Source organism: Gopherus flavomarginatus, chromosome 7 (genome assembly GCF_025201925.1).
Source record: "Gopherus flavomarginatus isolate rGopFla2 chromosome 7, rGopFla2.mat.asm, whole genome shotgun sequence".
Taxonomy (NCBI): Eukaryota; Metazoa; Chordata; order Testudines; family Testudinidae; genus Gopherus; species Gopherus flavomarginatus.
The window spans coordinates 29,939,971-29,960,551 of record NC_066623.1 but is presented as its reverse complement, the minus strand read 5'-3'; the positions used below and the strand labels follow the sequence as shown (position 1 = coordinate 29,960,551).

At 41.1% G+C, this 20,581-nt stretch overlaps 1 protein-coding gene across 1 annotated transcript in view; it reads left to right on the top strand.

The window, feature by feature from the left end:
- Positions 1 to 20,581, top strand: part of SLIT3 (slit guidance ligand 3) — a 789,390-nt gene that overhangs the window by 572,486 nt on the left and 196,323 nt on the right. Inside the window, exons 13-14 of the mRNA XM_050962519.1 lie at positions 5,867 to 6,010; positions 8,671 to 8,834. Of these exons, the coding sequence (XP_050818476.1) occupies positions 5,867 to 6,010; positions 8,671 to 8,834 (308 nt within the window). The remainder of the gene's footprint in view (positions 1 to 5,866; positions 6,011 to 8,670; positions 8,835 to 20,581) is intronic.

Genomic DNA, 20,581 nt, shown 5'->3' with positions numbered 1-20,581 from the left:
TCTTTTTGGATTTGGGACTGCATCGCCACCCGTGCTGATCAGAGCTCCACGCTGGGCAAACAGGAAATGAAATTCAAAAGTTCGTGGGGCTTTCCTGTCTGCCTGGCCAGTGCATCCGAGTTCAGATTGCTTTCCAGAGCGGTCACAATGGTGCACTGTGGGATACCGCCTGGAGGCCAATACTATTGATTTGCAGCCACACTAACCCTAATGCGACATGGCCATACCGATTTCAGCGCTACTCCTCTTATCGGGGAGGAGTACAGAAACTGGTTTAAAGAGCCCTTTATATCAATATAAAGGGCCTTCTTGTATGGACGGGTGCAGAGTTAAATCAGTTTAACGCTGCTAAATTCGGTTTAAAAGTGTAGTGTAGACCAGGCCTTAGGTGTAGAAGTTCTGCTGTATCTCTCTCTCTCTGTTAAATTCTTTCCTGGATTGGTGGGTTGGGTGCACACTACTGAGCAACCACTCCTCTCACAGAGTGTGGTTCACAGGAAGTGGTTTATTTTATTCCAAGCGTTGGGAGTACTTACTCTAAAATAGTTTGTTCCCAGTGCTGCCACTGTTGTGTCTTGTGTTCAGTGCCTCTTCTGCTGCTGTTGCCATAGTACATGGTTTGAACTGAAGGGCATGGTTTATATCTGCACACATTAATGTGAGATAATAATTTCAGTCATTAAAAACAGAGCTAGTGGTGCAGAATATCAGAAAATGCTACCTTCAGTTGTATAGTGCTGGAAGCTGATTCTAATTCAAACTGTGGTGCACAGCCCTGCACAGGCATGTGTGAAGATTTAAGTAATGTTTTGCCTTCAAATAAAAAATATCCCTTCAGATACTCAAATCCAGAGCTGAAGTCAGAGATCCTGTTGATGTGATCAGTATGGGGTTGGAAATGGAAATGAGAGAGAGATTGCATTATAATGTGGGGTTACAGTTCTGGATAGTGGTTAAAAGAGTATCAAAAGCAGCACCATAAATCACTGGCAACAGCTACTGGGGATGTTAAAGGGTTGTTGGAGAGATGCAGAGGGAGCTGGAGGAATATCAGAAAAGGAGGCACAATGGAGAAGATTCCCAATTTGGATGTGAAGTCAAATCTATTCTCCAAACCCAAAGGGAAGGGATTTGCATGTGCCGCTGTAATATCATATGGCATCAGTACTACTTTTTCTTCTTTAACACTTAGCTAAATGGTTGGCCGTAGTGATTGTTCACCATTTGGTCCTTTCCTATGTGGTAGCAAGGGCTAGACAGGCCAAGAGTCCAACCTCGGAACAGACTTGACACACCCATGTAACAGGGGATTTGCCTCCGGGTCTCCTCCATCCTCAGTTGGTGGAATTTTATCCCGGATGTTACAAGCCACCTGGAGACCGGCATTTGCTGGAATGTCTTGTGGCATTTTTGTGACATGTCCGAAAAGTGTAAGATGCTGTCTGTGGACAGTGGCCCCAGCAATCTGTAGATCGGAGCAACTGTAAACATCTGCATTAAAAATGAAGTTGTTCCACTTTATGCCCAATGTACAATTTTGGCATTTGCCCAATGTACAATATGGAAAGTCTCCAGCTTTGCCCAGTCTGAGTACCATAGTGTCCATGTTTTGCAACCATGCAGCAGTACGGAGAGGATACAGCTGAAATAGATCCTGAACCTGGTGGTTGTGCTGAGATGATGTTGATTCCATATTCATTGTAAAAGACCCATGGCAGATGCTGTGATGCCAGTCTGGTGAAGAACCCCCATATGAGGAACTGTTGAGTACAGATTCCAAAAAGCAAAAGCTGGAGACTTCTTTGACAGTTTTATTAGTCAAAGAGATTGAGGTCGTAGGAGGACCTGATCCCTAGATTTTGCAGCTTTGTCTTTGACCACGAAACATGGGGGCCAACCTTAGCTGACTTCTCCTTCATTTGCTCGAGCGCCCTGCAAAACCTGTTGGGGCTCTATACTAGAAGAACGATATCATCCACATAATCAAGGTCTGAGAGCAAGAGATCACCAACTGGTTGAGGCACCTATGCCCTTTAAAGCCCTCCAGAACATGACTCAGTCAGCTGAATCAAACAGAACTTTAAGATTGACATACGCCACATGCAGGGGCTGCTTGAACTCATGATGTATCTCTGACAGCAAGCGGAGGGCCAAAATGGCGTCTAACATGGACCTGTTCCTCGTAAAGCCTGACTGTTGGGGGCAACGCTTCTGATGCAACAGGGGCTCCAAACACACCAGCAGAACATGCACAAACATCTTCCCTACCATGGACAACAAGGTGATGGTCTTGTCGCTCTTACATTCACTGCACAGTCCTTTACCCTTATAAAGTGAGATTACATTACTGTCCTTCCAGGCGATTGGCAGTTCCAGTTTTCCACACCAGGCAAAAGACAGCCAGAAGTGATTCCACTCAGGGCCAATAGCGCATTTTAGCTGCTCTGAGGGAATGCCATCAGCGCTGGCTGTGCTTTGTTTTTCAGTTTGCAGATGGTGCGCTTTACTTCATCCAACATTGGTGCGTCAGTACACGTGTCTGGGTCTGAAACAAATCATCCAACTCTGAGCAAGTGACAGCTGGAGGATGGTTCAGAGCACTGTGATCAGTACTACAATGTGTTTTTAATATGATCATGGAACAGTCCTCTTGAAACACAGCAGTTAGTGAATGTTACATTAAAAGAGAGAAATAGCAAGTGGGGATAGTAGATAAGAAGAGAGGTGATAGCTGAAGGGGTCATAAGTGCCTGTTTGGGGGAACACCTCAAAACCTATGCTCTTTTTATGCTGCCTTCTATAATGTGTTGACCTGTGTTTCATAAAGAGAGGAAGTATCAGTTTGAGAGAGAGACATGTACTGCATGAGAACTCAGAGATAATGGTGATTACTTTGTCTTGGACACAGTGAAAATCATAAGAACAAGTCATTAACTGATGATCTGGGTGCCTGCTGTTGAAGCAAAGCGTCAGCATGCCTAATACACTGGAGGAATTATTCAAGTGTCCTAATGTGAAAATTACTCTGTAGTACAGTTAGAGTCAATAAGATTTTGGGTTACATGCCACATAATCACCAGTCACAGAATTTTAAGCTGCTCAGGGGGCAGGGTGCTTTTGTAAGCCCCGTATTTGAGACAAAGGTTTCAGTTCTGTAAAATGCTGGTAAGCTGTTTCTTCAAGCAAGAGCTGCCCACATTTATCCCTCATTGCCCTCTGTTGGACCTTAGCCCATCATAGGCTAGTAGCCTGCTGCATGGCATCATGAAGAAAATCCAGGTGAATTAATATTGATTTTTCCCCTTGGTTAAGCAGTGAAGCTGTATTCTGACACATTATTACATCAAAGATCTATGCACTGTAAATCCTTGAGAAAAGGACCCTCTGTTTCCAAGTATTACAACTGAGTATTTACTAGCACAACTAGTGTAACACTTTGATGCAATATCTGTGGCACCCCACAAATAAAATGTGAAATACAGAATAGTGGTGGCCTTAATTTGTATGAAAGACTTCTTGTAATTGAAGGGTAGGATAGCACTAAGAAAGCTCTGCGTGGCATGCTTTGTTGGAGAAAGGGAGCAGCAAGACATGACCCTAGCTGGCATGTGCTTCTACCTGACAGAATGTCCCCTATTGTCCTTAGGGCTAGAGGTGCAAGCTAGTGCAGGAGAGAGTACTCCTGTGTTATTTAAGATTTCATACTAGTTTGCTCAGGAAGCAAAGATACCTTTCACCCCGCAAACACAGCCCTATTACTATTATTGAGGCAGCATACAGAAGCAGCAATCAGATTCAGGTCCCATTGCAACAGACTTTCACACTTACTGTTTCAGTCTTACCAACTAGAATAAGATTTCCTTTTTAGAAAGTCCATGGTCAGTTTCAGAAAGCTCAAAGATAGTTAAAGATTTTGTGGATAACTTTGGTGGATCACTGAAGTTAAATGGAGAGGTCAGTTTCATATAGGTTTGATGACAGATTTACTGAATCATTTCAACAAAGGTAGACATCCCTTCAAAAAATAAAATGCTGTAGAATTCTTTAGGTAAACAACTCTGGGGAAAAGCTTTAGGCCAAAACACTTCAGAGGTCCTGAAGAAACATAAGCCACTTCAGAAAGTACAGTAGAATACAGAAAAGAAGATGGCTAGATTGGTGTGAGGTCTTGCATGTGTAGGCCACAGTCTTGAGTATGGCTCAGGTTGGTAGTACTTTAAAGTTGTGCCTGAATGGGCAATGAAGACATCACTCCCTTATTACTGATGAAGATTATCCATACATGTCAGAGTTGATGTGACCATGACTGGGTGGTGGGGGAAGCTTTCCTTGGTGCTATCCATTTTGTATTGGTTTTCTGGATGAATGGACTAAATTTGGATTATTATGGGTCTTCTGTGCAGATGTGTAAGGTGGGAGAGGCACTGAAGTGCCTTCTTCTGTACTATCCCCCTTGCACACCTGCACAGGAGACTGACATAACTGAAGTGGAGAAGGCAGGCACTATGCTTGTTTGTAAAATTCTCTCAAAGGGGTGGGTGAACCTGCACCTCATAAGGGTTGTGAAACTTCCATTCTGATGTGCATTCCCCAAAGCCTCTGGAGAAATCCTCTCTGAGCTGATCAGAATTCTTCCTGAAGCTCCCACTGCTACATGGCCTCTCTCACCCCTCTGCACTAATGTGGCCAGTAGCTTAAAGCTACTGCCTGGCCCCAGAATGATCATTCCAATTAGTTAATGCTGGTGGATAAGCTGTGAAACTAGAAGCAATGAGACTTAAATAAGACTCACACAACATTTATTTATTATGTTACTAATGTACTTGTTTGGCAATGATTATATGCTTGGCACTGTACAATACACACATATAGATAATCCCTTGGAGTTTAGAGCCCATAGACAGAACATAGATTGATGGGATGTACAAGGTAATAGAGAAGTGTGATTGACTTTGATGTTTCTTATCTCTTTATGGTCATCATAGAAACCATGTTGCTTGTGATCCCTATGGACTACACTGAATGTAAAGGGTCTATCTCTGCATATCATTGCAAGCCAGCATTAAATAGCTCAGGGTCTAAGGAAGCTAAATGGAATATTCTCCTATAATAATACTTTGTATGCAATTATGTACGGTGAACTGCCAGTCTGTGTCCCGCATGTAAGCGTGCCCTGAGTGAAGTGTTCAAATTTACTCCATTCCTGGGTTTGGCTTTATTAGTAACTCAACCTGTAACAGGCATAACTGTAAAGGGAGCTTTTTGTTCCAGAACCTACTGCCTACCTAGTTACCTGTCCCTTAGGAGACTCTCTCTCTTCTTCGGTTCTCTGATAGAACTAACTAGCCACAACAACTGCAATGAAGTGGTCAGAACTTCAGCAGCTTCATGCTGGGTTCAAGCACCTGCTGACTGGGGGTTAAAAGAAGTGCCCTGTCTGCCTCTTACAGTGGACTTCCATACAATAGCCACTATGTGGGGGAAGGCAACTATTTGACCATCTCTTTGTGTAAATTATATAACCATTATTAAGGTGAAAGGTCTCTCCATGAACCATATGCAATATTCCTCTGGAATTACCTTGTACAAATTATGTGCACAAAAATATATTTGCAGGACCTTTTTTTTTTTTTTTTTGCTTATCTAGCTCTGTTATACCCGTGTCTGTATATGTCCCTCAGTTTGATAGCTCTAATGGTGACTGTAGGGTTTTTTGCTTTTAAGGTAATAGGCAGACCAAGGACCTTTAATGTAGAATGATTTGGTTTGAGTGTTTTCATTTTTTTTAAGTTAACCCAAAAGTTCAGTCTCTCTTTATCTGGTAATTACAATGTTAGTGAATTATAAACCTTTCTTCTGCTTTCAGGCTTCTCAATGCCAATAAGATCAACTGCCTCAGGGTAAACACGTTTCAAGATCTGCATAATCTGAACCTGCTATCTCTTTATGACAACAAACTGCAGACCATCAGCAAGGGGCTCTTTGCACCTCTCCAATCGATTCAGACTCTGTGAGTACGCAGACACACTACAACTCACAGCTCTTCCTTTTTCCCCAAAGATGTTCCCTATCTTTACACTGCCTTTGCATCTGGTATTAAGACAATATTGAAGATACCCAAGGCCAGTAGCTTGGGTTTTTTTGGCAGAAATGAAATAAAAACATGAAAGAAAAATATAGAATAAATTCAGCACTGCCAATTCTACAAGGTTCTGCCTCTTTTCCAGGGGTCTTATAAATATAATAAATTTATTAATGAATATAAATATTTCATTTGGGGACATTCAGTGGTTTTAAATAGAGATGATACTGGGCATGTACATTTGACTCTATGTAGGGTATATGTACAGCAGACTTCAGATATATTTAAGAATATGTCCATAATGGTTTTCTGTGAGCATATATATTCATTATTTATCCCTACTGGACATTGAGACCTGCTACATGGTTCATAAGACTTGAAGCTACATTTTAATTGACATTCTAGGCATGTGGGGTAAATGTGTATCACTGTAAGTTGTTATTCATTTGGTCCAGGTAAAAATATTAATTTAAAAAAAATGGATCTTTTGTGTTTTTTTCTGAGTCTTAGTGTGAGACGATATTAAAGCATTAGGACTAGGAGAGTGGTCAGAAACCCCTTATTTTTCTTGGATACATAAGTACACACCATAACTGATATTTTACAGGGTAAGATTTTTCATCATAAAGCTGGGAGAACTTCCAAAGAAAGAATAATACTCCTCTCCCAGAGTCTGACTGGCAAACTCATTAAAAAGGGGTCTAAAACTTTGTGTGTGTGTATATGCACACACTGCAAGACAGGCAGTGCACTGTGTAAATAAATTTTGTGTATGTTTGCTCACCTAAAAGAAAATGCACAATTGTTATTTTTAGCAAAAAGCAAGCTCCAGAGGCTGGGATCATGAAGATAATTTGCCACAAATATTTGGCCAGCACCTGGTGCACCAGTCCAAGCAGACATTATAATAAATATTTCTGTGATGTATAAATGGCTCTGGTTTGTGTGTGTATATATATAAAACTTACATCTATGCGTAAACCCAGAGTTAGTTTCAGATAAAGCTAAAAGTTTCCTAATATCACTCTGTTGCAAATGCTAGATGTGCACGAATTCAACAAACCAAGTGAAATGATATTTTTAAAATGGTAAGCTATAAAAGTTACTTCTTGGGTTCCATATTTTTTCTAGACAGAGCTTGGGACCATTACTTCGAGTGTACATCAAGCTTTCCTCATTGCTTCTCATTGAGACACTTCTCCATGGGCAGTTTGATGTTGTAGCTGATTTCCAGTTTCTACCTTTTTTTAAAGCATGGAGCACAGCCCATCCCAGCCATCACATACTGTTGATTTGGTATTTGGACCTTCTAGTACTGGAGTGACTTTACTTTACAGGCTCAACGCAGCAACAATGTTTAGCCTCTTTGGGTAACCTCTGTAAGGAACATTTTTTCCCCCACTCTTTACATTCATTTGACTCCTCTCTCTCGGGTGCTGCCACCACAACCGGGTGGCATGTTATTTTCATTATATTAAGCCACAACCTCTAAACATACCTGGAACAAGGAAACAAAATATATTTAGTGTGAATGGAACATGAGCTGGAGAGAAAAAATGTGCCTAAATACTAGTAGGACCATAACTCTCTGGAAATATGTCCTTATATCTCTGCTCATAAATACAAGTTAACATCTTTCCACATCCAGTTCTGCAACAAATGGACATTTCATGATTGAGGTCCGCATCCTGCTCCCTTTTGAAGTCAGTGGGAGTTTTGTCATTGATTTCTATGGGAGCAGGCTCAGAGAGAGTCCTGACAAACTTTCTTTATTTAATACCTCACTGAGCCCAACAAAGAGGACCAAAACAACTGCAGAAATAAGTTTTGCCTTAACTTCTGGGAGCCTAAGCAGAGCAGAAGAAGCCTCTACCTGAAATATTTGTAGACAATCCAGAGGGACTTTATCACCCCAATTTGAATGTCCGGTGAAATACCTTGCCAACTAGACTGGTGTATTTCACATGGGCGTTTGCTGAATTATATTAGTCGGGCCCTAGTTTGCATCAGCTGTCTGTTCTGAAAAGTTAAAATTTCAGATCTAGGAGAAATCAATGCAGAAAAACTCTATTAGCCCTGAACAGGATATTCAACATTAATTTCGCTCTTGAGTGAAGGCCTCCAGCTCATTTGTGGCTTTACCCACTGATCCAAGGTGCTCTCCTTTACTTATCCAGATTTTTATCCCTAGGAAGCTGAGCTTGTCAATAAACCATCTTTTGAAACCAGGGCACAAAATGTTCTCTCAAATCAGGTGTTTCTAGAAAGATGTGTTTCTATTACAGTGCATCATGTCAGGCTTCCAAGTGAAAACACTGGAGACAGAAGAGCTGTATTCTTTAAATCAGGCTTTGCTGTATTAATTTTTGCTTCCTCCATGAAGGACTTGCAGCAGGCTTAATGAGCTACGAAATACGATAGCTCACAGAATTTTCCCATTCATGTGCAGCTCCATGTGGCTTCCGCCAGGCCTGAGTTTTTGGGAGCTTATTCAATTACTCTACTCTTCAGGTTTGCGTTTGTGAAAAACAATGATGGAGTACAGAGTCACAGGTCATTTCTGATTAAACATCCCATCCCTCTTGCAGACATTTAGCTCAGAATCCATTTGTGTGTGACTGCCATTTGAAGTGGCTGGCTGATTACCTGCAGGATAATCCGATAGAAACCAGCGGCGCTCGATGCAGCAGTCCACGTCGCCTTGCCAACAAACGAATCAGCCAGATCAAGAGCAAGAAGTTCCGCTGCTCAGGTAATTCATTTATCCAGGCTGTACTGCACTTTGAATTCAGAAATAAGCAGGTCCAGAGAGCCTGCTAATCAAATCTGCAGGACAGTGTTTGCTATAATGGATACTGTGGAGCATCTTTTAAAATTAAATTTGGGAAATTCAGTTAGTCCTCCAGAAAACCAATTACCTTATGGATTAAAAAAGAGCCCAGTCTGTAGCTTGTCTTTTTTTAAAAAATCCTTGACATTTAATTTTTAAAGAATGCTGGGTTATAAAATGTCTATGAAAACCAGTGGAGATACAGATGAAGTCATATGCCAAATGGAGTATTTGGAAAGGGCGGAAACCTGGATGTACATTGGGCCAAATCCTGGCTTGAATGGGAGCTTTGCCTGAGTAAGTACTAAGCACACAAAAAAAAAAAAAAGTGCGGGAGAGGAGAAGGGGTGAGGGAGACACAGGGGAGAGAGAGAGAAAAGAACCTTGTGGTGGATTAAGTCCTACATAAACTGCAAGGAACAGTTGTGCCCCCGAAGGGGAACAGGAGGAAATAGACCATATGAATTAGCAGGGCTTTACCATCCATAACTAATTTCTGCAGATCCAGCCCAGAAGCTCTTACCTTAATTTTTATTCATTCAAGCAAAGCTGCCATTGCAGTCAGTGGATTTTTGTCCTCTAGGAAGGAAGGAATCAAAACTGACCCACAGATTTTTTTATTTACTGTATGTGTAATTAGTTGATGATGATGAAAATAATCTGAAAAGTAGTATATACAGCTCTTCCTCATCCCCACCACCTCATAAACTGTACTGTTAGCTCTTTTTCATCTTCCAGACCAGATGTCAACAAAGGGATATCGCCTTATGCAGCTTAATTTAGCAGACTCCATTCATGTGTGTGTTGTACTAGTAGCATAGGTTTCAGATTTACTGTACTTGTGACATGCTATAGGAACAGGCAGAATTTCAGTGTAAGAAAATCTGTTGCTATGTATTGAGAAGAAAAATGACTGTCATTGATGAAATACTTTTCAGTGTTTCCTATAAAAATTACTATCATTTTTGTCCTCTCCCTCCCCACCCCCTGAAAAAACAGCATGATTAATTGTACTAACAGTAAAAGATTGATGGCGCTATAAGCTGATGTAGCATCAGAATGAATGGCAGCAGCCCAAAACAAGACATTGCTGCATTGTGTATCTCAGCAAACGGTATTCTCAGATAAACTGCCCTTTACTGATAAAATAAAAGAAGGATAACTTCATTTGCAATCAGTCAGTCTTGTAGGCAGGGTTTAAAGCCTTTAAGTAATTTGAGTTGCAGGCTCAAGTCATGAGTTTAGAGCCAAATCTTAAATTATTAAATTATGGGGTGTTTGATCCAGGGACTTGGTTTAGGCCCATCCCTGTAGTATAGTAACTAGTCAACAATATTCGCCTTTAAAGAAACTTGGAATGAGAATGGAGAAGTCATGGATACACCTCTACCCCGATATAACGCAACCCGATATAACACGAATTCGGATATAACGCGGTAAAGCAGTGGGGAGCCCCAGGCCCTTTAAATCTCCACCCAAGCCCCGCTGCTAGAGCTCTGGCAGTGATTTAAAGGGACCAGGGCTCCCCACAGCAGCTGGAGCACCGGGCCCTTTAAGTCCCCGCCAGGGCTCTGGCAGCTGGGCTCAGGCAGTGATTTAAATGGCCAGAGGCTCCAGTCGCTGTGGGGAGCCCTGGGCCCTTTAAATCCCTGCCCGAGCCCCACTGCCAGAGCCCCGGCAGTGATTTAAAGGGACCGGGGCTCCCACAATGGCTGGAGCACTGGGCCCTTCAAATCCCCACCAAGGCTCTGGCAGCCAGGCTCGAGCGGTGATTTAAAGGGCCAGAGGCTCCAGCCACTGCAGGAAGCCCCAGGCCCTTTAAATCCCCGCCCAAGCTCCACTGCCGGAGCTCCAGTGGTGATTTAAAGGGCCGGGGCTCCCCGCAGCGGCTGGAGCACCAGGCCCTTTAAATCACCACCAGTGAAGCTGATCAAGTCCAGCACGGCATACCGGCTCTTGCCGGTACGCTGTACCAGACCAAATCTGGTCTCCCCTATAAGGCTGTGAGATTTTTTAGCTCCCTAGGACCGCATTATATCAGGGTAGGGGTGTATTTACAAAATAAAAGAATACTGTGAAGAAGTTAATTACTCTAAATCTATCCCAATCTGCCATTTTTATTTTACTCTATTAATAGGGCAAAGCAATAATCAAAATGTGTTATGCAGTGATACAGGCCATTGGAAAAAAGCTGAGACCATCTGATACAATTTTTGAAGGATCAGAGTTGAGAAGAGACAGCAATTCACCTAATGGTCTTGAGAGTAATGTTTTGTCTGGATTCCTCTGTTGTGTTCTTTCTTCAGTCCATCATATTCTCAGTCCATCTGTTCCAGCCTTGCTTATCAATTCAATAATATCAAACACCCATGAGAAGGCATACCTTGAGCTTTCCTGGTGTGTGCTTCAGGGGAGGAGGACATGCAGTGTGCAGTCTCCAAAACACGGCTTTACGTTGGTTGAAAACTAACACTATTGAAAAACTCAAGAGAGCTTTTGTCCTTATCCTTGTTAGTAAAAGCTCCAAATGGCAATGGGAATCACAGCTCACTATGCATTCTTCTACTCATTTAAAATATGAATGGAAATTTTGCATCACTATTCTATCAGATATCTTAAAGAATCATTGTTTGTAAACTGATTCAGAATGCATTCAAGGAGGCAGCATTAGAACTTAACCTGTTCCTCTGTCTTGGAATGCAACAGAAAAATATAATTTTTCCACTTTTTATTTTTGAGGACTATGACATTATCTTGGGCTGTGCCACAACATGTCTTCAGACAGGGATGTAAAATGTGGGATCATTATTTATTTAAAGCAAAAACAGAGGTGTGCAGTGCATCTCTTTTCACAGGGACGGTCCTGCATCAGCACTGCTGTGATGAGAATACTTAGTGATCAGTCTATTTATCTTTGCCGACTCAGGGATCCTTCTCATCTGATTCTTGCATTTGTTGCTCAATGAAGGAATGGGAAGATAGTTTCTGTTGTAAATCTACAGTTTATACCTTTCTGCTCAGAGATTACAAAATTAATTTCTCGTCTAGAGCTACTGGTATTTTCATTTTATTTATGTTAGCCCCTTAATAAATTCCAAAGTTAATTTGGCATGGTTCTTGAACTTGAGCTGTGTGGAGGATGCCAAGCTCTGTTGAAATCTGTGGGAGATGCATGTGCCCAGCCCATCTCAGTATCAGATCCACAATTAGTTCACCTTCGGTGTACTTAGCATTATAGCAACTGGGGAAGAAATGGGCTCCATGTCACGGAGTTCCATCCCAGAAAGTCCACAAAGCCCAACACCAAAGCAGTACAGATTATTCTTCCTTTGGATTCTCCAACATTTCACAAAACTGTCTTTTCAGGAGGGATTTCAATGAGAAAAGGCATGGTCATTTGGAATGGGAGAGAGGGGGGTAAAAAGCGAACTCTGGAGGTGACTCAGAAGTCATCTTGGGGTGAAAGGGGAAGATAATGGAGTTGTGGGAAGGGCTTGGGAGGAAAGATGAGTTGCCCAGTGAAGTCTGAGATGTCAGTATCAAAGAGTGATGTCAGGACAGCATTTGGAGATACGTGGTTAGACGGAAGTGCATAGGCTCAGGCTTTGATAAGTAAAACAATAAACTTTAAACAAGATGGTAATTAATTTCTGGAGCCTTTTTTCTTGAGTTGGTACTTTCTTCTGCCTTTATTCCCTCCCTATTGCTTCATGCTATTATTTGCAAAGGTAAATTGTATTCTCCTTGTGGACTGTTCCATCAAGGCAGCTCCCCCATTTCCTCTCCCAGCCCAGTGGTGCAAGCTTTTACTGCCAGGTACCTGATGATGATGGAGCAGCAACATCTTCACAGGGTTACGAGTGTGTCAAGGAAGGAGATTTAGTGTAAGCTTCCTCCAATATGCTCATAAAGGGGGGATGCTGTGTTATTTTCAGTGGCAGCAATACAAGAGCATGATGGGATTTTCCTTCCTCAGCAGCATCTGCTCACTTTCAATTAAAGATACAGTGGACATTAGAGAGACAAAATGGGTGAGGAAATATCTTTTATTGGGCCAACTTTTGTTGGTGAAAGAGACAGGCTTTTGAGCTTACACAGAGTGCTTCTTCAGTGGGATATGTCAGTTCTGTGTTACTGGAGCTCTTCTGCCTGGTAGCTTTCGACTAAGTTACGGTTTGTTTTGTAAAGCAGCACTGGTCTTTAGGGGAATAAAAAGGATCCAGTACTAGGTTTTGCTGCCTCTGTGGTAGCTCACTGTCACTTCAAGAAATGTCGGAATCCTTGATTACTCTGTATACAATGGCTATTGCACAGAGCTTTCCCTGCACTCAAGATTCCTATTTTGTTTGTGTAATGTGTGTATATACATTTTCATGCACTAGTACCTGTATTTTATATATATATAATGTCAGTTTCTTGTGCATTTGAAAACTGATGGAAGTTCTACCTGCCCAACTCTCCCCACTCCGCTTTTGGTGATGGTTGAAGAATATTTGTTTCTAAGAGCACCAAATCACAAAAACTTCCCCTCCTACAGTGTAGAAACATGAACTCCTTTCCCACTGGAAACCCTAATAACTAAACCTGGTTCCTTAATTCCTTTTGCATTGGGCACCTGTGATTTTTAACTGATTTAATTAGCTGCTACAACACCAGATAGGTCTGTACAAACCAAAAACAGGGTGAACTATTTAAGAAGGACAATGAGCCATCTGCCAACACAAATTTATCCTTTCAGACACTGCCTCCCAGTAATTCAATCCAATCAGAAGGCAGCAGCCCTGATACAAATGTTGAAAATGGAGACATAAGCACCTGTGTGTTCAAGGACAGTTTCATATCTCTTCTATAACCCTTGTTATCAGACTAGAGAATGATGTATTTTATCAGTAGCTGCATCAAAGGCATCTAATAAAAGCTGTTCATGGTACTTGCAATTTGTCTTTCCCTGTCTTTGTATTTGCATTTGGGTTTTAAGCAACCATTTTGGTGGTAAACATGTTCAAACTTCTTGAACTGGAGCTCCAGGTTAGAGCGTAGTCCCCATTATTTGTGATTCTGACGGCCTTTCCCTGTACACCAGACTGAAACTTCACCTCTCTACATTGTGGACCCAAGGCTGAGGTGCACACTGCATTTACTGAAACAAAAAACTCATGGCCTCAGGATTGGACCTTACATAGAGAACTCCATGAATGAAGAGAGAGGGCAATTTAATGATGAGAGCAGAGCCTGGTAATTGAACTTCTTTCTCCAGTTGTGTTGCCAGCTTACTAATACACCTTAGACAAGTCGCTTAATTTTCTGTGCCTTAGTTTCCCTAGAGTAAGTGGTTATAATTATTCCATATCTGCAGTGGAGTTGTATGCATGTATACTGTACATTATTTGAGATCTTTAGATGAAAGATGCAAAGTATTATTATTATTCCTTTAAATGTTTAAAACTTATGCATGTTAAGTGAGTGTAATCAGCTGTTTTCCACATGAAATATCTTATTTAAATGCTAATAGTGGTTCCTATAACATGCAAATCACTATGATGCATCCTTTCCAAATTGTCCCCATTTTCTTCAGCAACGACCATCATTCACATACTGGATATTCATATTCCTGTAGTATTCAGCCCTGTCTCTTGTAATAAATTCAGATATCCCCATGCCCTAATCTGCCTAGTACAGTATTGCAGTAACACCTGGTCAGGGATTTGCGGTTCAGCCTGCTCTTATCCTGCTGGCCTCCAGCAGCTCCTAGCTGGAGGTGGAGACTGAAACCTGACAGTTATTATGTTAGCCCATACTATACTTGACACTAGTGGGGATTATCTGGAACTGAACAGACTTCTCTGAAGCCTAGTTGCATTTGCAGAAAAACTTGCTTGAGGCCAAACTCCCAGCACTTCTGCTTGCAAGAGTTTTGCTTGAGCAGAGTCAGAGAGAGACATGAAATTGTGCCATGTGATCTGGACAGCTGAAAAGTAACATTTTTTATTTTGGTTTGGTTTTTAAGATCAATTATATTTTATTTCTCCTGACCTCTTTTTTGAAAGCGACAGACGAAAGCTCGGCTGAAAATGCCCCCAGAGGTGTTAGAGCATAGTGCAGCTAGGATGTTGCTTATTGTTGCTCATCACCAGGTTTGCTGGGACTAAGCAGATGGGAAAGGGAATTAAAAGTTTGTCCAAGTGAGTGTTTGCCGTAATAATATGGCTAAATAAATCTGTTTGAATAGAATGTTATTGGAGAGGAGAAATGAGCAAATTGAATTTTGTATTTGATCATATTTATGAATATGAAGTCTTTGCACAACGGAACTGCATTTGCAAGCTTAGGTTTACATGACACTATGCATCTTACTTCCTTTGTTATTTAGCCACTTTGAAAGAGAGAGGAATATGACTTGGTCTTGAATAATAAGAGCTCTTAATTTCCTTTCACTCCAAAAATATTCCAGTTGAAAAAGACAGTTGATTTAACTATGACACTGATCTTACTATTTCATTTCTAGAAAAGCTTTGGAAGCAATTCAGATCTCTATTTGTTTCTTTTTCCAGTCATTCCAGCTTCTCACTTGCTAACCCTATGAGTGTCCTGGGACGTATAAATGGTCTCCTACAGTGCTTTGTTGATCTATACTATAGGCTTTTGTTCTCAAGGAAGCACAAGTCCATCTTAAAATATGTGATCTTGTTTGCCAGAGAATATAGTCCCCAAAAGAGGGTAAAATATGAAGGTGCGCAATTAAATGTTTACTTTAAGGCCTAATCTTCTGATGAAAGTAGAACATTTGACAGAAAGTAAACAACAGATCATCAGCTGTCTGTAAAAATTACAAGCCAACACCCTCATTGGGAGTCTATGCAGAGAGGCACTGGGCAGAAAGGAGATGGACACAGAATTACCCGCTGCTCCTAGTGGATGGTGCCTCCAGTTTGGAGATAAGTGCCACTGCCTCTGGTGCACTTGTTTTGTGGCTAAATTGAATGTCACTCGCTGGAGCAGTGACTTTAGCATCTTTTAATGAGCACCAAAAACCACTTAAATAGAAAAAATAAAAGCATGAGAGAGAGATTGGCATGTTAAATAAAACAAATGCAGTGACATATGATCCTGAAATAGATCAATAAATCATCTGTCCGATTGTTCTGATACCTAAACAGTTTGCTGAGTAGATGCAATCTAATGACAGCTGAAAACAGTGAACCATACACAACTCCTTGTCAAACTACAGATTCAACCATTGGTTTGAAATAACACACCACTGATTACCACAGTTTGGAATCTCCTTTTACAGTAAATCATACAATTTAACTTTGATGTAACTTACATTTAACATTGTTCTTCTTGAGTTGGGCCAATGGCAGGGGAAATTGTCAACTTTTCAGTGAATTGGCAACTACATTTCAATTTCCCATGTCAGTCACCCCTTTTTAAACATTACTTTTTGCAAACATTTATATGAGTGATGTTTTGTTCATACAGAGGCTCATGGAACATGAGTTTTGAGCCCAAACTGAAATTCATTTTATGAAGCAGCAAAGTGTTCGGAACCAAAGCACAAGCAATAAGCTTCCTGCTTTCTCTTGTACATTTATCCCCAAAAGTGGCTGTTTACCTGTATATTTTTGCCATAGCTGCCATGAACAGAAATCCCCAAATGTAACTGCAAAGCAAGTGTAGTGGTGCTTTTGAGCAGCCTGTCCCCTTGTGTCTGAGGAGGACTTGAACTAGCCTTTGTGGTAGACTCCTTTCTCTTTACATTGCTACCTCTTGTTCTGGTGGTTCATGGCTAGTGCAGATAGTTTTTTAAAAAAGAGAAATGCTTATTTAACACAACAGAGGGACACAGATTTGTTCAAATATTCCCCACAGCTCTGCCTTGGTGATTTTTACATGTCCTGCTCCACAATGATTGAAAGTGTGCACCCACCTCAAAATTACTGTTTTTGTTTACAGGGACTCTGATGAATGTTGGATTCATTGAATAAAGGCATTTGGTAGATAAGAAATATGTCTGCTCATTGCATAACAGAGTACCTGGTGAGGGGGATTTTATTCCAAAAATCCAGGGTTTGAGTGGATGCAAGGTTAAACAGGTGGAGGAATATGAGTGTGGAACTGCATCTCACATAGCAATTACACTCAGTTACCATAGTTCCCAAGCAATCAACAGGCTGAAATTTGATCATACGATATATTAGTCAATTAATAAACAAAATTTGTAAAAAAAAAAAAAAAAGGAATTTTACAATTACATATGTTGTTCCCAGTAGTTAACCCAGCTCTCTTATCTATCGCTTCTGCAAAACTTTTTAAGCTGTTCTGTGTCACTGCAGTGAATGGCCTACCCTGACAAAGACCACTGTCCTCTGGATACTAGCTATCCTACCAGCATCCTACCAACTGCATAGAACCTTCCCTTTTTCAGTCCTGCTCCTTGCCATCTGTGTAAATACATCTGAGATGAGTCTTTCCAAAGCACTCATCGTTGGCTTAGCTGCGTCCCCCTGAAGTCAATGGGAGTTTACAGTAGATTTCACGGGGAGCAGAGTAAGACTAACACCAAGCACGTTTGAAAGTTCCACCCTCATGTCAAGAACATGGGGATGAGTTATAAGGAAGTGAGCCTGTGATCTGGGAAGGAGGGAAGCTTGCCATGTTAACTGTATGGATCCATGGTGGACAAGAACTAATATTTAGCCAAATTTCAGCCACTGCCTACCCTATGGAAAACTACAGGTATTATGCTAAGAAGGAGCAATAGCAGTAGACTTGTTTATACTTTAAACTGCAATTATTCTCTACTATGTCCTCGTTTTGAAGTGTGGCTTTAAAAAACAGGAATCAAGCAATGATTACTGCTGCTTATTATTACTCTCTTGTAAATATTCCCACTGTTGTGTGTGATCATCTGGGGGGGGGACATATTCTGTCCTGAGGTCCCAAATCACAATTCTCATTGACTTCAGTGAGTTGTGTGCGAGCATCTGAAGCCAGAGTTTGGTCATCAGGCTGGAATCCTATTTTTACCAGTATGTGCTCTGGCATATGAAGTTGGCTTTTTGTACCTCCAAGCTGGCTTCTTTAGTGGATCGTATAATAAAAAACAAAAAACGATGAGTATGCTTTACCACTGTATTTTCTGAGAGGAGTCACCAGAGTAAGGGGGCCCAATACAAAGTAGCATAGATCAGGCATTTTATATAGGTATTTTCCTTGCTCCATATGCTCACTGTACAGTCTATTGTATACACCTACTGGATGCAGCCATTTACAATCCTTTGGTAGTGTTTTCTGTTGCAGTAGTTCTGCCTTTAAAAACTTCTGGTCCCTGTTCTCCTATGCTCACAGATTGTCCTATACAGAGTGTTCTTGCAATTGTAGCATAAAATGATGACCTCTTGTACTCCAGCTCCTTTTTGCATGGGTGAAATGGACAGCAGCTCTCAATGAAATCTCCAGCTTGTGCTTCTCCATGCTGCTTCCTCTCAACGCTCCTCTCTCTTTGGCGCTGCCTAACACTGACTCTGGCTGTTAATGGGGTTTTCCTTTGTGCTTGATCTAACCATGTGGTAGAACAATACAAATTGAACATGGTTCTGTCAAGCACCATGGAAGGCTGCATACTTTCCTGCCGCATGGCATGCTGGGATACTTCTGCAGTTTTCAGAAGCATCAAAAGGTGAGAGATTCCCTCATTCTCACAGGAAAAGATAAAAAGGTTGTGTTCTATAAATAGACCCACTTATAGCTGAGCAGCTGACTCCAGCTTTCGGGGTGGTAGCCGCAGTGAACAGTAGTGTATCAAAGTGATTTTTCAGAGGGCCTGCATGCAGAATAACTGTCCTTAAATAACTCATTTGATTAATTGATATTAAAGTGAACACACTGGACATCTTGTTGATGAATTATGTTTGGCTCTGGCTTCAGTGATAATTCTAGCAAGATCAAAAATCATGTTCATTTAATTAGCTAGAGGTTTTGTAATTTGAGTAATTATTTTTAGAGCTATTCCATGAACTATATTGCATGAACCACACCTTGAAATCACAGCTGAGGCAATGTTATGTGTAGTTATAGGTCAACTACTTAACAAAATCTCAGGACTGAACTAGCACTAGAAAGAAAGTACTTTGATAGAGCATTTCAGGAGAGTCTCCATAGCTGTATATCTGCTGAAACGGAAAACATTTTCTAACATGAGGGTGATATTCTCTAATGGTTAGAGCAGAAGACTGCGAGTGAGCATACTAGAGTTTTTTTCTTGATCTGATCCTTGACTGTGACCTTGAGCAAGTCACTTAACTTCTCTCTGCCTAAGTTTCCCCCTGTGTAAAATAGGGATAATGACGTCTACCTTTTATAAAGTACTTTGAGAGCCTCACATGGAAGCTCAGTAGTAAGGTAACACTATATTTTGTTTAGAAGCTTTACTGATAAATTGTGCTAACATCAGAAACATTTTTGCTGCTGTTAAATTGTCTAAGCAGTTATTTGTAAGGATTGAAAACACTAGTATCAAATAACATTGAGAGATACTGTAACATTTTGGGGTTCCAACAGACCAGTAAGGGATTCCGTCAACACCTGCCTTGCAGCTCTGGGTGTCTTATATGCTATGCTGCTGTGCCTCACAGCCCTGACACCAACAGCCAGAATATAAGCCTCCAGGGCACATCCTGGCTTCCACCGCCAAGTTACTTTTTGTAAGGGAATTCAGCAACCTTTCCAGCCCCAAGTTTCCTCAAAACTGTCTCCCCTGTAGTGCCCAGTCCCTCACACTGAAACACTCATGAAACATTACAAGTTTGCTGTTCCTTTAAAGAGACAGTACACAGCAGCCTATTAGCTTAACTGGGGTTAACACAATCTTCCCTTCAATCACAGCACTGAATTGATTCACAGGAAGTAAAACAAGTTTATAAAGTGATACCAAGTAGAAGTAATAGGGATAAAAAATGGTTACAAAGAAACAAATGTGAAAATAAGCTATTAAGGCTGGAACTCAACTAAAACTAGAGTATTTTGTTCAAAATTTTCTCACCATAGAAATTCCTCCAGCATGGCTGGCTTAGTCCTTAGCCAGGAACCAATCGCAGGGACCAAAGCGCCTTGTTTTCTTTGTCTCCTTAGATGAAGGATGACTATGGGGTTCTCGCCCCTTCTTTTTATAGTTTAATAAACCTTTGAAATGTATTCTTTGAAAAGTAAGCCTAGGCAAAGTTTCTTTCTCCTGTTGAGGTACAGACACCATGCTGTCTTCTCCCTTGCTTGTTAGCTTTGTTTACCTTATATGTTAAATGCCTTCATTGGCTCTGCCTGAGGACCAGGCTGGTCAGACAAGCAAATACACATTTCTTTTTCTAGGGCAGGCTGAGCTTATGCATTGCTTGCCAATTGTAAGAACATGATTCTAGCACATATTTATAACTCTTTGTTCATACCCCACACAATGATTTTCTTGACCCGCGTGTTACCAGTTTGTTTATGATACTTTACATGACATCTTTTAGTTACAGATTATGACAGCAGTGAGTTGGGGCAATGAATACATCAGGCCTGACAAGAGTTGCTGTGAATTAATGAATCACCAGGCCCTGGCTATTTTTTCCAGTAAACCCGGAGATAGTGTTATCTAGTGGTTAGTTTAAGAAATGGTGTTAGGATTCCTG